This window comes from Danio rerio, chromosome 15 (assembly GCF_052040795.2).
Source record: "Danio rerio strain M-AB ecotype USA chromosome 15, GRCz13ab, whole genome shotgun sequence".
Classification (NCBI taxonomy): Eukaryota; Metazoa; Chordata; class Actinopteri; order Cypriniformes; family Danionidae; genus Danio; species Danio rerio.
The window spans coordinates 5,652,235-5,666,329 of record NC_141035.1 but is presented as its reverse complement, the minus strand read 5'-3'; the positions used below and the strand labels follow the sequence as shown (position 1 = coordinate 5,666,329).

Sequence of the window (14,095 nt, the reverse complement as noted above, 5' to 3'; positions counted from 1 at the left end):
ATGTAGTTTTGCTCTGTGTTTTTATCACTTAATTCTCATGCAAAACTTAAATTGTGCATTGACAGGGTGATTGAAACCCAGATATTGCTAATAGATCTCATGAGCTTTTATTGAACCATCAAATAACACTAAATCAACTTTTAAGTTTAACCTCGGAATAAGTACATAAAAACTACATTACCCATGATGCTGTACGGAATATTCCACCAATCAGAGAGTGACAGTGAGCAACTAAACACACTAATGAGATGTTTAGCTTCCACACTCTCGTTTCTCTGACGAAAAAAAAATAGTTTAAACAATAAATCTATTTATCAAGTATAAAACTGAAGCGATTTCACTGGTGGTGTCTAACATTTAGACCCTGCTGTACGTTGTTAATCACTCCCCCAGGGAAGTGCTCTGTTCTACTGGATCGACAGTGCTAATTTATTATAAAAAAGGGACTCGTGTTTTAAAAATGAATGAGAGGAGGTCTTGCTCGCCGCCACACTCTTAGCGCTGCCATAGAGACCCAGTATGCTCTCTGCTACGCTGCACTCAGATTAGCATTTAAAAGAGGATCACACACCGCACCGCTCCGACTGACTCTGAACACCCAAATCACTGCCATCAGAGATACACAAATCCAGCAGAACACACACACACACACACACACACACATTAAAATACACACTGACACATGATTCCATCTGCTGCATTCATTTGCATGTTAATTGCAGAGGAAAGTCTAATGTCTGTCTTATACTTGTCAGATGTTGAACCAGTAAGGTTCAATTTGGAATATTTGTTAACCTAAAGCTGACGTATGTGATAGTTGCAATGATTAAGTATATGCCATACAAAATCATTGATTAGAAGAGTAAGAACGTGCCCAGATCCTATTTTCTCCCAGAATTTAATCAACTAATTTATTCATTAATAATAATAATGATCACCCTTTGTAAATTCTTTTTTAAAAAATCAGAAGAAATGTCAGAATGGGTGTTTCCAAGTACTGGGTTGCAGCTGGAAAGGCATCCACTGGGTAAAACGTATGCTGCATAAGTTGGCAAGTAATTTTGCTGTGGTGACCCCTGATGAATAAGGGACAAAGCTGAAGAAAAATGAATGAATTAAGGAAAAAAGTGAGCAAACTTCATGCCACGATTTGTCAAAAGACATAATACAAATACATCCATAAAAACATAAAACATTTTCATTCCATTTTTAATTCATTTGTTTTGGGTAAATTTATTTACAATTAAAATTTTTATTTTGAGGGTTAACATATTAATTAAAGACATTCTATTCTATTATCACATCTTGTAATTTACAAAGTAAATATATAAATATTAATACTTAATATTAAATATGATCTTGTCATGTTTTCCACAATTCTATTGCCAACTTAAAATGGAATAAAACTGATTTTCAAAACTGATTAAACCAGACAGAAGTGATCTGTTGACAAGAATAAACTTCTATTAGACATTTTGGTTCACTTAGAATAACTAAAACAGATGCTTTTGGCATTATACTTGGAGCAACTGATCTAAATAAATGTAAAAAAGAATGTTTTTTTAATGATGTTACTGCAGTAAACCTGACCTTTCTAAATGTGGATGGTTTTCAAACTAGCACAAGTATCAAGGGAACTGCTGAATGTTTGTTTGCAACAGTTATTTTTGTAAATGTTTTTTTATAGTTCACATAGTTTTTTTTTCCCGTCTTTGTTTTATGCAACTGTTAAAGAAAATGCATTATACTAAGTCAAACTACAAAGGGAGTTTGATTATAAAGCCTGCTGTTTAGATGAAGTAAAGAACGAGTAAATAAGATTTAGCGCAGCGTTGTCTTTCTTGAAATTCTTTGAAAAATTGTGTCATGATATAGTTACTGAAACCTTACTGAAAGTCATTTAAAATACATCAGAATTTCATTATGTACTATCAAAAAAGATGGCAGAGTGGAATGCTTCTGGAAGGTGAATTTTTTAAAAAATTAAATTAGTTTTGTGTAAATGGATCAAACCTGTGTGTTACCAAATGGCAACACTGTGCAATAGTGGAACATACAATATTGCAATGGGTTAGCTAGCTAGCAAGATCAGCTGTGAACTTTGAGGTTGTAAATATAGCAACATGAACGCTAGTAGAATAATGTTGATTAGTCATATGTTAATAGCATTAGCATGATGGATAAAATCTAGTTTTAATGGCAATACTACTTTTGAATAGATATGAATACATGGAACAGTGTATTAGCGAGCACCACCATGTCCCATGGTAAGTGAAAGAAGAAAAGGACAGAACTGGCTCTTCCTGCAATGAGGATGAGATGAGTTTAGAGACCATGAGAATGATGCAGATTACACATTTGATAAGAGCAGCGATGGAGACAGCTCAGGTTAGTTAGCTCAGAGGCAGATAAGACACACATAGTATAGTATATAGTATAATATATAAACATTGTTAGCTACATTATTCTGATGCATCTGGATATACTAGACTTGTTATCTATTTGTTATAATATGTACTCTATATTTATATTTACTGTATGTTGTATACATGATAATACAATATTAGCTTTGTTTTCAGTAATATTTAGCAAAAAAGTATAGAATAAATGAAAGCTGTTGGAATATTAGTTTTTGGAAAGTATGAATAAGCTGTCATTTATAAGTTCTGTGTTAAAGCTTATAATACTGCAACACCAATTAAATCAAAACAAACAACATAATTATTAATTATAAGGAAAATTCAAAATTAGAAATGTATAAGTTAGATTCACTGTTGGACGTTGTTGCCATATGGCAACATTTCTTATACCAAAAAAAAAGATTTTTTTTCCCACTTTTTTTTTTTTTTTTTACAGCACTTCAGTCATTTTAAGAAAAAGATATAGAATTTTTTTTATAGATCTATCATAATGCGTGCAGTAGAGGGTTAATTATAGGGTTGTTTTATATGCTTTATCACAGTTTAGCTAATAAGTGGTCAAGCTTTTAAATGCAGTCAAAACATTTGATACTGTCATCATGGCAAAGATAAAATAAATCAGTTATTAGAGATGAGTTATTAAAAATATTATGTTTAGAAATGTATTGAAAAAAATCCTCTCTTCGTTAAACAGAAATTGGGGGGGAAATTAACAGGGGGGGCTAATAATTCTGACTTGAACTGTATATAATTAATTTAACTTATTTTTCTGAACTTTTTTTGCACCAAATCATATTTTTTTTTACTAATGAATGAGTGAACTCTAAAACAAAATGTAAATAAAAATAATCTAGCTTTGCATCTCACCATATTTTACACTGGTGTCACAGCATTTGCAATCACCCTTTGTAATTTATTTTTTAAAAATCAGAAGAAATGTCAGTATGGGTGTTTCCCAGTACTGGGTTGCGACTGGAAAGGCATCCACTGGGTAAACTATGCTGGATAAGTTGGCAAGTAATTCTGCTGTGGTGATCCCCGATGAATAAGGGACAAAGCTGAAGAAAAAATTAATTAATTAAGAAGAAAAAGTGAGCAAACTTCTATTCCATTATTACGTTTTGTAATTTACAAAGTAAATATATAAATATTAATACTTAATATTAAATATGATCTTGGCATGTTTTCCACAATCTTATTGCAAACTTGAAATGGAATTAGTGAATAAAACTGATTTTCAAAACTGATTAAACCAGACAGAAGTGATCTGTTGACAAGAATAAACTTCTATTAGACATTTTGGTTCACTTAAAATAACTAACAGATAATAAATAACAGATGCTTTTGGCATTATACTTTTAGCAACTGATCTAAATAAATGTAAAAAAGAATATTTTTTAATGATGTTACTGCAGTAAACCTGACCTTTCTAAATGTGGATTGTTTTCAAACTAGCACAAGTATCAAGGGAACTGCTGAATGTTTGTTTGCAACACAGTTATTTTTGTAAATGTTTTTTTTTAGTTCATATTATTTTTTTCCTGTCTTTGTTTTATGCAACTGTTAAAGAAAATGCCTTATACTAAGCTGCTACTTTTTGATACTTTTTGACACTACATACAGTCTTTCTGGGTAAATTATGGTAAGCGATTTGTGCACTAAAAGTGTGTCCTGTTTATAATACATAATTTTAGAATTCATATATGGTCTATGGAATTAAATAAAATGAAATTTCGAAAATGGTCAAATCTATTTACGAATGTTCATTGTTAGCTATATTATGTTTATATTTCAGCACCATTACGCATCATGGCGTTAATTTTAACTCTTCATTTACAGTGTCGCATTTATTTTACACATTTGAACTGATAAAAAAAAAACATTAGCGATGCTAGTTTAATTAAAAGCACACAGCCCACCCACGCGATAACTGATTGATATGCTTTATTTCGGCCGGTATTGATTTATTGCTCTGGGAATTTGTAACTGAAATGTGACGGCACTTAAAATGATCTCCGTGTTAGGATGTAAATAATGCCTCATCTGCGGCCACAGTGCGCGCGCGCTCCTCTCACAGCCTCAATGATGGCGAGCTGAGAAAATCTGGAGAATATTATCACCCACCTCTCCTCACCACATACATACCCTCACACATCCAAAGAGGAGGAGGAAAGAGAGACAGAGAATATACATGCCCTCACACATGCACCGAGGAGGAGGAGGAGAGAGAGTATAAATTAGCGAGAGAGGGAGAGGAGGGGAGGGCGAAGCTCTTGAAGACGGAGACGGTGTGGATATCAAACGGACGCTTCAAAAGCTTCAGGATTTTCCAAACAGCGTTTGTTTTTCCAACATTCCCACATGAAGGACTCTTATAGCAGAAGGAATCATCAGCTTTCGCGTGTTCTCTTTCTCTCAGTGGCAGTGGCGGGGTTTGTCTGTTGGCAGGCGGCAGTGGAGATGCTCCTGTAATTGGATTCATCTGGAAAGCGCTCAAACCGCAAGGAGAGCCGCTTAAGTGACAGCGGCTTTCTAACGCAGCATAGTGAATTCCCTTTCTTCCAGTCCTTCTCATCATCCTTCTGCTTTGCCTCTTGCTTCTTCTTTTTCTCCTCGGCAACCCTTCCCTCCAGCAGAAGAGTTTTGCGTGAACCGTGTCGCACTCATATCCTCGCGATGGGAGATAAAGGCACAAGGTAAGCCGTTTGTTTCTGGAGGATTAGAGGACATTGCACCATTGCTCAGATTTGTTTTCTGTGACTTGATATGTTGTTGATGCAATGGGCCGTTTAACATCACATTAGCGCAGTCAACGCAGGCGGTATTGCATATATAACGAACGTTTGTTCATTCTCATATTAAGTTCATTAAGTAAATGGGTTACAGTTAGTAAACCTATTAAAGGGAGTCCATTTAAAACAGTAAAACTGGATATCAAGTCGAGAGAAAGTCTGTCCTCATGCACTGTACTCCAGATAAGCCTATGCTTGGTTGTGTTTTTATCTCTTTCCCCTCATCTGGAACCAACCTGGAACCCATTAGAAACCAGCACATAGAAGTATTCCATTTGTTTCATCTGTTATTCATCTGCTTAAGGCTTTAGAGGATGGTGGAGGTCTCACACTGTTCTGCCATGGAGGCTTTTCCATTGATATCTGACATTTGACCAGGACTGTTTCGAAAGTCTCAGCGTGACTGTGAACCAGGTCAATTCTCAAAAAACACAGAGCTTTATTATGTCACTCATTAAAGTCTTCAATACATTTAGAGATTATCCTTGCTTTCTTGGAAAAAAGGGTTTGCGGTCTCCTAAGTGGCATTTCTGTAAATTCTTATTTTCACAACCTTTATGCTTTTATGTACTCAGGGTTCCCACACGACATAGGGTATCTGTAATATCGTGGGATTTGGGAAGGTCTTTTCCAGACATTAAACTATTTAAAAAAAAAATTTTGCTCAAGGAATATCAGGGATTTTTTTTCTTTAAATTTTAGTTTCCAATTATTAAAATAATTTTTTTTTCTAAATATATTTTAATTTGCAAAATGCTTTCGGCCCCATTTTATTTTTTGCATGTTCATCAACTGTTGCAGTCACCAGACTGTACCTGTTAACTGAGGCTAAAATACATGGATAATATACGTTTTTGTTTCAGAATTACTGTACCAAAGATTGGGTTTTAAATAGTAGGTGATGGAAAATCTAAATGTAAAGTTTGCATAACTATCAAATATGAGAGACCTGGAGCCATGTCAACAGTAAGTGGGCCTATCTTCTTGGTGAATTATCATATTCATAATGAAATTCACCATTCAAAGCACAACAGCGGCCTGATTTTTTTCAGTGAAATGTCAAGGAAAGAAGCAGGGAATTTGATATTTGGCTTTTTGACACTTTTAAACAGCTTAAAGTGACATTTAAAGGCTTAACTAGGTTAATTAGTTTAACTAGGCAGGTTAGGGTACATAGGCAAGTTATTGTATAATGATGGTTTGTTCTGTAGACTATCGAAAAAAATTAGCTTAAAGGGGCTAATAATATTGACCTTAATTTTTTTTTTCTTAAATAAAAACTGCTTTTATTCTAGCTGAAATAAAACAAATAAGACTTTCTCCAGAAGACAAAATATTATCAGACGTACTGTGAAAATTTCCTTGCTCTGTTAAGCATAATTTGGGAAATATTAAAAAAAGAAAAACAAATTCAAAGTGGGGCTAATAATTCTGACTTCAACTGTATTTGCAGATATTTGAGAGAAACATGCTAAGTGGTCAGTTACTCTCCTTTGAAAATGGGCATTCAGTGTCAGAATGTCTGTCTTTGTTTTGTTCTCTATACCCACCCACTGCCAGTTTACCCAAATATATTTTCAAAAAAACAACATATTTCATTTCAGTCTTAAAGGCTGCTTCAATGCATGTCACTGCGACTGAAAATAAAACCTCTGAAGGACAGTAGCAACCTCTGAAATGAGATGCAGATTCAGAGTTATAAAAATCCACATGGTTTTTAATTAGCAAATAATAAAAATATTACAAACATAAACATTAGCTAAGCAGCTTTTTTTGTAACATCATGTAACAATAACACATGGCATGACAAGATTCCAGTGACAAGCTATTTCCACACCAGATGCAACACGACAGAATCATTTAAATACAATCATTCAGAAGCACAGACAAGCTGTCGCCACTGGCTTGCATGGTTCAGGATCTGAAAAGCTACTCATCGATGAATTTGCTCTTCAGCGTTTGGACTCTCAATAATGACTTCAAACCACACTGAACTGAGCTAAACTGAACTGAACTTAAACACTAAAAACTGAACTACCCTGATCCAGTTACTATGACCATTTATGTGAAGCTGCTTTGACACAATCTACATTGTAAAAGCGCTATACAAATAAAGCTGAATTGAATTGAATTGAACAAGTGCACTGTACTCCAACGAGTGGGTAAATTTTAAATTCAATTAATACATGTTAAATCTCCTCAACATTTTTAAAAGTACATGCTGAGTGACTGATAATTGTTGGTTTGCGCAAAATCACAGATCTAAGGTAAACTGTCTGCTGCCGCTTTCAGTATGGAGATAAATGTCACATAAAATGCCATTCAAACTTATTTTGGTAGCATTTAACTCTAAATAAAGCACATAATAAGTGCCTGAGGTGATCATTGTCATAGAAGTTTATGCAGTTGTTCAGCTGCGAGAAATAAAAATCGTTTCTGAAATGGAAATTTTAGATAATGGTGTGGACAAACTTCTATTAAATGGAAAATATTCCCTTTAAGATTCGCATATGTTGAGGTGTAGTCAGGCACATACCCAGCAGGCATACAACATCATGAGATGTTAGTTTAGATTTAGGTAATGACATCAGGTGACCAAAATTCAATATGTTTCGTTGATGTTTTGTTGATATTTGGTTGATTTTAGGTTGTTTTGGAAAGTGACCAAAATCCAACGTCTGATAGATGTCATAATGGTAATGTCTACACAACGTCGAGGTGTAACATGATTAGACATTGATATTTGGTTGATTTTATGTTTGACGTTGGACATTGACGTCAACCCGATTTTCATTTCCAAACAAAATCCAACGTCCCTATGACATTGGGGTATGTTGAAGTGTAAAGTCAATATGATGTCATGTTGGCATCCTGTGCCTGCAGGGTACACTCTTGTTAGTGTCGTCAATTTGACAACCTGCGTTCGCAGGGATCATGAAGAGGGACTGTGTGAAAAAATGTTTTGAATTTGAAATCCAATACCTAGTTCAACCTCAGGGTGTCAATCTTACCTGTGTGAACCCAGTGTACATATACTGTGAACTGGGGTCCTGTGACATTAGTCCCTTTCACACATACAGAACTTTCAAGAAAATTATCACAAAGGTCTGTTTGTGTGAACAGGCCCTTTTTGAAAATATCGGTAAATTCGTTCTGGCTATTTTTCGGAAAGAGAAGTTGTAACATTACAGGTAATTTGCCGAAATGCGAACGCAGAGAGAAGATTGCCGGAAATAGCGCATGCATGTCTAGAACGTGCTGACGTTAGACGTCTGCTTTAGCCAATCAGAAGACTCAGATGCATTCATGTCCGCGTGGTTTATGAAAATAAAAGCCTCTTAATATTTTTCCTGACACATGTCGCTGCTAAATGTGTCAGACATTGTTTATATGTTCCTTCTTAATGCCAACTTTGTAAATAATTATCGATATTATGTTTATGATAAGCTGTTGTTTGTTAATCTTCAAGCTCTGCTTCCTTCAGTTGCTTGACGTGTCGCGTGTGCCCTTGAAGGAGTGTGCACCAACACACACATATATTATGAACACCTCAACATGCGAAAGTGTTTGTCTATATGTTTTCATCGAAGTTGTTCACAATACTTATCCATCCACAGAGTTTGTGATGTAGGCAAATGTTTACAAATACAAGCACAGCCGTTTAGAGCTCATTTCTGGTTAATGATGTCAGAATTTACCGGTATTTTGGAAAGGATGTGTAAATAGTCTTTTCCGGGAAAATCCTGTAACGTCCTCGCCTGTGCTTTTTTAAATTTACCAGTAAAGTCGTTCTTGAAATTTTCCAGACATTTACTGGTTTCACTGTGTGAAAGGGGCTATTGCCACTTTGAAGGGTTGAAGACTGCTGTGGAGCTCACTTCCTTGGTCGGAACTGATCATCGAGGGCACATTATGGCTTAAAATGGGGCACTCATGCTAAAATGTTTAATAGACAGCCTATGTTCTTGTGGACTTAACAGACATAGTATAGTATAGGCACAAATAGTGGTCATTGTAAGTCAGGAAGACCCCAGTGTTTGGGGCATAGTCTGCACTCATTATGTACTTCTTTGACTTTTACACTAACGTCAAAGCAGAATTACTTACTCACTTTTCTTCAGCTCATTCCCTGATTTATCAGGGGTCACCACAGCAAAATTAGGCACCAAGTTCTCTGGCAATTGTTTTACACAGCAAATTACCATGCTGCCGCATAATCCTCAGTGCTGGAAAACATCCACACGCTCTTGCATTCATACAGCCAATTTAGTTTATCCAATTCATCCAAACCACATGTCTTATGGATCGGGGTGAAAACAAGGCCTAAAAATCACAAAGGCATGGATTCTGAAGAAGAGTTTGGTGTTGGCCCAATACCAAATGAGACCCTAAACACTCGCTGTTACTGTTCAGGAAGTAAGGCCACTCACAAACACTCTTGTGAAAACTAAAATGATGAACTACGGTTTATTGATCCCAAAAATGGAAATTCTGTTAATAATTACTCACCCTCGTGTCGTTTCAATCCCCTGAGACTTTCATTCATCTGTGGAACACAAATTAAGATATTTTAGATGACATCTAAGAGCTCCTTCATCCTCTGATGTTCAATGTCCAGAAAAGGAACCGAAATTGACAAAACATCTTTAGTGGGTCAACTGTAATCATCCATAAACACTTTTGTGTGCCAAATGAGTACTGTAAATATGGCTTTTGTCTTCTCTGGCGCGTGTTTACACTGGGTGTCAGACATGTTTACTATAGGCAGTATGACATGTTGCCATTAGAGTCAGCAGCGCAACTCACAAGTATCATCTTGCCTGTAGTAAACGTATGATCTGACGTAGAAGAGAGGCAAACAAAGTTGTTTTTACTGAGTTTTTGGTGCACAAAAGTATTTTGGAGCTTCCTATGATTACAGTTGAACCACTGAAGATGTTCTGATAAAGTTTTTGGTTCATTTGCTGGGCTTTGAATGTCTCTGGACGTGGTGTCTTGGTTTTGGGACAACATCAGGATAATTATTAATTCAATCTCCATTTTTGGGTGAAATAATTATTTAAAACAGAAACATTGTAAGTTCTCAAAGGGTACATGAAGTGGGATTTGGCTGTTGTGTAGGCTGTGATTTCAGATTGGTTGAACAATTTTATCATAAACTCCACTCTTGTTAACCCAGAAATGCATAAAACTTATCATGGAGCCCTCCCACTGTATGTGTCTTATTATTAAGCAGTGTTGGGCAAGCTACATGAAAAATGTAGTGAGCTAAGCTATTAGCTACTCTACTTAAAATGTAGCTTAACTACACTAAAAGCTACCCCCTGGGAAATGTAGCAAGCTAAGCTAAAAGCTACAAGGCAAAAGTAGCTTAGCTACATCCAAGCTATTTTTGCAATTTTTATTTTTAAATCGAAGCAACTTAAATCCAAGTCAATCAGATCTTAGTGATCAATAAAACTGTCAATGAAACATATGAGGCATAATAGTTCAGTTCAGGTTGTTATTTACTGTAAATAGTAGCCTATGCTGTACTAAACAGAAACACATTATAGTATAACAGCTAAAACAAAAAATCCAATAAAACCAGGTGTTACACATTTAAAATACTATAGTAAAAGGAAATATTTTGTAATAATAATAATAATAATAATAATTTTAAATATATATGTATGTATATATATATATATATATATATATATATATATATATATATATATATATATATATATATATATATATATATATATATAAATAAGATATATTGCATCTTAACATGTACTTCTCGAGGTATGGTCACGAGGAATACTGCTTCAGAAATAACTCCTCTCCCTCTGTCATCTTTTCATCAAGCAAGTTTCGGTTGGCGACATCGCCTACCAAAGGTGGCAGTACCACACCAAAAAGTTTGTTGTCGAACACCGTAAAACAGGAAGAAGAAGAAGAATTCCTCATTCTAGCCATCATATGGATTTACTTTCACCGGCTACACACCGGCCTCACAGCTCCGTGAATGTCGGTGCCGTCACTTATTGATCCGCGATCTCTAAATGTAGCTTGTGTGTACGCTACTGCGCTACTTGACTAATAAAATAGCTTCGCTACTTCGCCCAACACTGTTATTAAGATAGTTAGGCAGCTGTACCAGTCAGGCCTGTAGCCACCCTGGTGAAAGGGGTGGTTCTTATTACTTAAAAAGTGAACCCTTTTGCACTTATTCTCCTCATTTTCTATTGAATGATGAGGTTTAAATAGGTTGCATTTTAGTGACATTTTAAGCACTACATTTAGCTGGATAAGCTTTTCGGATGATCCACATGTATTGATATATCAAAATATTTCCTAAAGATTTTGAATGAAGAAATATGAGAACACTACTTCTTTTTTAAATGCTAATTTATTTCATCATCTGTCATTAGAAAATAATAGGAATCAGTTACAGTTTTAAGTTAAGAACTTAATTGTAATTAAAATATTCATTCATTCATTTTCCTTCAGCTTGGTCCCTTTATTTATTAGGTTGCCACAGCGGAATGAACCGGCAACTATTCTAGCATATGTTTTACGCAGCTGATGCCCTTCCAACTGCATCCCAGTACTGGGAAACACCTATACACTCTTACATTCACACACATACACTACGGCCAATTTAGTTTATTCAATTCACCTATAGTGCATGTGTTTGGACCTTGGGGGAAACCGGAGCACCCGGATGAAACCTACAGGAATACGGGGAGAACATGCAAACTCCATGCAGAAATGCCAACTGGCAGGCACATTCAGCTTTCCTCAGGCACGCTAAAGTGAAAGCAAACACAGGATTCCTCATGGTGGTAAAGCCTTCTTTTAAGGGTTATTTTCACTATTTATTATGCCATAGCAGTGAAAATAAGACAAATGAGCTCATGACAAATTCTGGACCTTTGTTAGTGAGGGTTGGGTCTTTCAAACCATCCGAACCCCCCCTAGGCCTGCCAGTTATTACTGGAGATTATTAGTGGAAATGTTATACGTAATTCATGTAGTAATACCACAATAATATAAACAAATCACTCAATTACTGTAATTTGTTACACATAAGTTATGTTACATTACACCACCGATTGCTGTAGTGAAATCCAAGGTATTTAAAAGTTTTTTACAATTATCGTATTTTAACTGGTTCTTCACCCACCGACGACTCCTTAGCAGGGATCGAATCATGGTTGGGAAGGAATTGATGCTGTTTTTGCTCTTTGAAAGTTTCAGGAACATATAAACCCCTGAAAAATCTATGAACTTGCATTATCAGACATCAGAGTTACTTCTGAACAAGCCCCCATTAAACGCAGAAACTGCGCTTCAGGCCTGACTGACGTGAAGATGTTGAGATAAAAATGTTGCATTATCTGCAACTCCTGCTTAAGTGCTTTTTTTTTGCAAGATAAAATTCATTTTTATGCACTTAATCTAATTCAGGATTGTATCAGGCTATCAGCACTGTACGTGCGCTTTAAAATCTGAGTTGATTTCCGAGTTTCCAGCGAAGTAAGCAAGTTTAACATTTTATAGCGCTTAATGGTGTATTGTTACTTCAAGTGCTTTTCAAAATCCTGCAATTCAACAATTGTTCTGTTATGAAGTGGTTTCAGGATTGGTGTCTTGCTTCTGCTCCCCACACCTAAAATAGATATTATTTGTCTGTATTTGCTGTCTTTGTGTGTGTCTGTTTGAGTATAGCAAAGTTCTCTTGCCAGTCTGAGCCTCCCATGATGCATATGAGCACTTAAATCACAGTTTCATTGTCTAGAATGAGTTTCCTCTTGTGCGTGATCCGTTAAGAGGCAGCTGCAAGTAAATTAAATCAATAGGGAGTCAAATAACTGATGGCACATGTCATTGATCCAATACAGCTTTTATTTTCTTTGATATTTTTGTGCGTTGCATTTTCATGTGGTAAATAACAAGGAAATGCTATTTTACAATCACACGATAAGTGTATTTTGACTTTGTCTTTTTCTTCTTTAACTTTGTTAACTTCTCTTACAAATGTGACTTCAAAGTGTTTATTTTTGGAAATTGAGATGTATACATTACCAGAAAGCAGAATAAATCGATTTTTCATTTATGTATACTTTGTACAGATAGGGCTATTTAACCAGTTAATCTCCGCGGACCGGGTTCCGAGTCCGTGACGTCATCGACTTTCGCTTTAAAATTTAAAGGGCTAGCTTTGCACCACACCCCCTTTAGTGGTTTCGTTTGAAAGTGTAGAATCGATATTTTATGCACATATGCATCACTTTGGTTTTTATTCTTCTGTACAAAAGTTATTCACACTTAAATACACAGTATTTTGGATACCCGAGCTGGGTATTTTACATTGGTTCATTTTCCTATTGTTCATATGACACATGTACAGGTTATAGCTCAAATGAAAGCTCTTGCCGGTGCTCATACGGTTCTAGCATTCTTTTTACTGAATTATATTCACATATCAAACAGTTGCTGAATGAATCGCGGTGTCTCCAAGGCGCAGAAGTGAAAACAATACATTTATGATCACTAAGCAGCCCCAGATAGCACAGACAGCTGTTATCTCTTACCTTATGCTGTGCGCTTCAGGGCCATTCTCCTCTGATTTTGAGGTGATGTGCATAAGTAATCCTTTTATATGTCTGACGTGGTTCAAACACAGTGAATTATGTTTGATCAAACAAAAGAATAGTGAAATATGTAAACAATGATCGCTCCCTGTGGCTTGTACAGCACCTCTCACCATTTGGAATACAATAACTTTTGCATAGATTATGGTGGAGACATTTTTCTTTTTTCCTATGATTACAGACATGTCCAGGAAAAACCAAAATTAATTACAGCACGCTAGACCACACAGAACCTAAC

At 35.7% G+C, this 14,095-nt stretch overlaps 3 protein-coding genes across 5 annotated transcripts in view; all 3 read left to right on the top strand.

Moving 5' to 3' along the window:
* Positions 1-14,095, top strand: part of brwd1 (bromodomain and WD repeat domain containing 1) — a 1,114,631-nt gene that overhangs the window by 413,341 nt on the left and 687,195 nt on the right. The gene's annotated exons all lie outside the window — the stretch shown is intronic.
* The window catches only part of phkg1a (phosphorylase kinase, gamma 1a (muscle)), an 831,529-nt gene that overhangs the window by 262,870 nt on the left and 554,564 nt on the right, over positions 1-14,095 (top strand). The gene's annotated exons all lie outside the window — the stretch shown is intronic.
* arrb1 (arrestin, beta 1) overlaps positions 4,680-14,095 on the top strand; it is a 348,576-nt gene continuing 339,160 nt past the window's right edge. For 2 of the 3 annotated variants that reach the window (XR_015508607.1, XR_015508606.1), the window contains exon 1: positions 4,680-5,116. Coding sequence is in view for 1 of the 3 variants with exons in the window: in NM_001159822.3 (NP_001153294.1) it covers positions 5,097-5,116 (20 nt within the window). In the remaining 2 variants the exon portion in view is untranslated. The remainder of the gene's footprint in view (positions 5,117-14,095) is intronic. The other variant, NM_001159822.3, reaches the window with a different exon arrangement.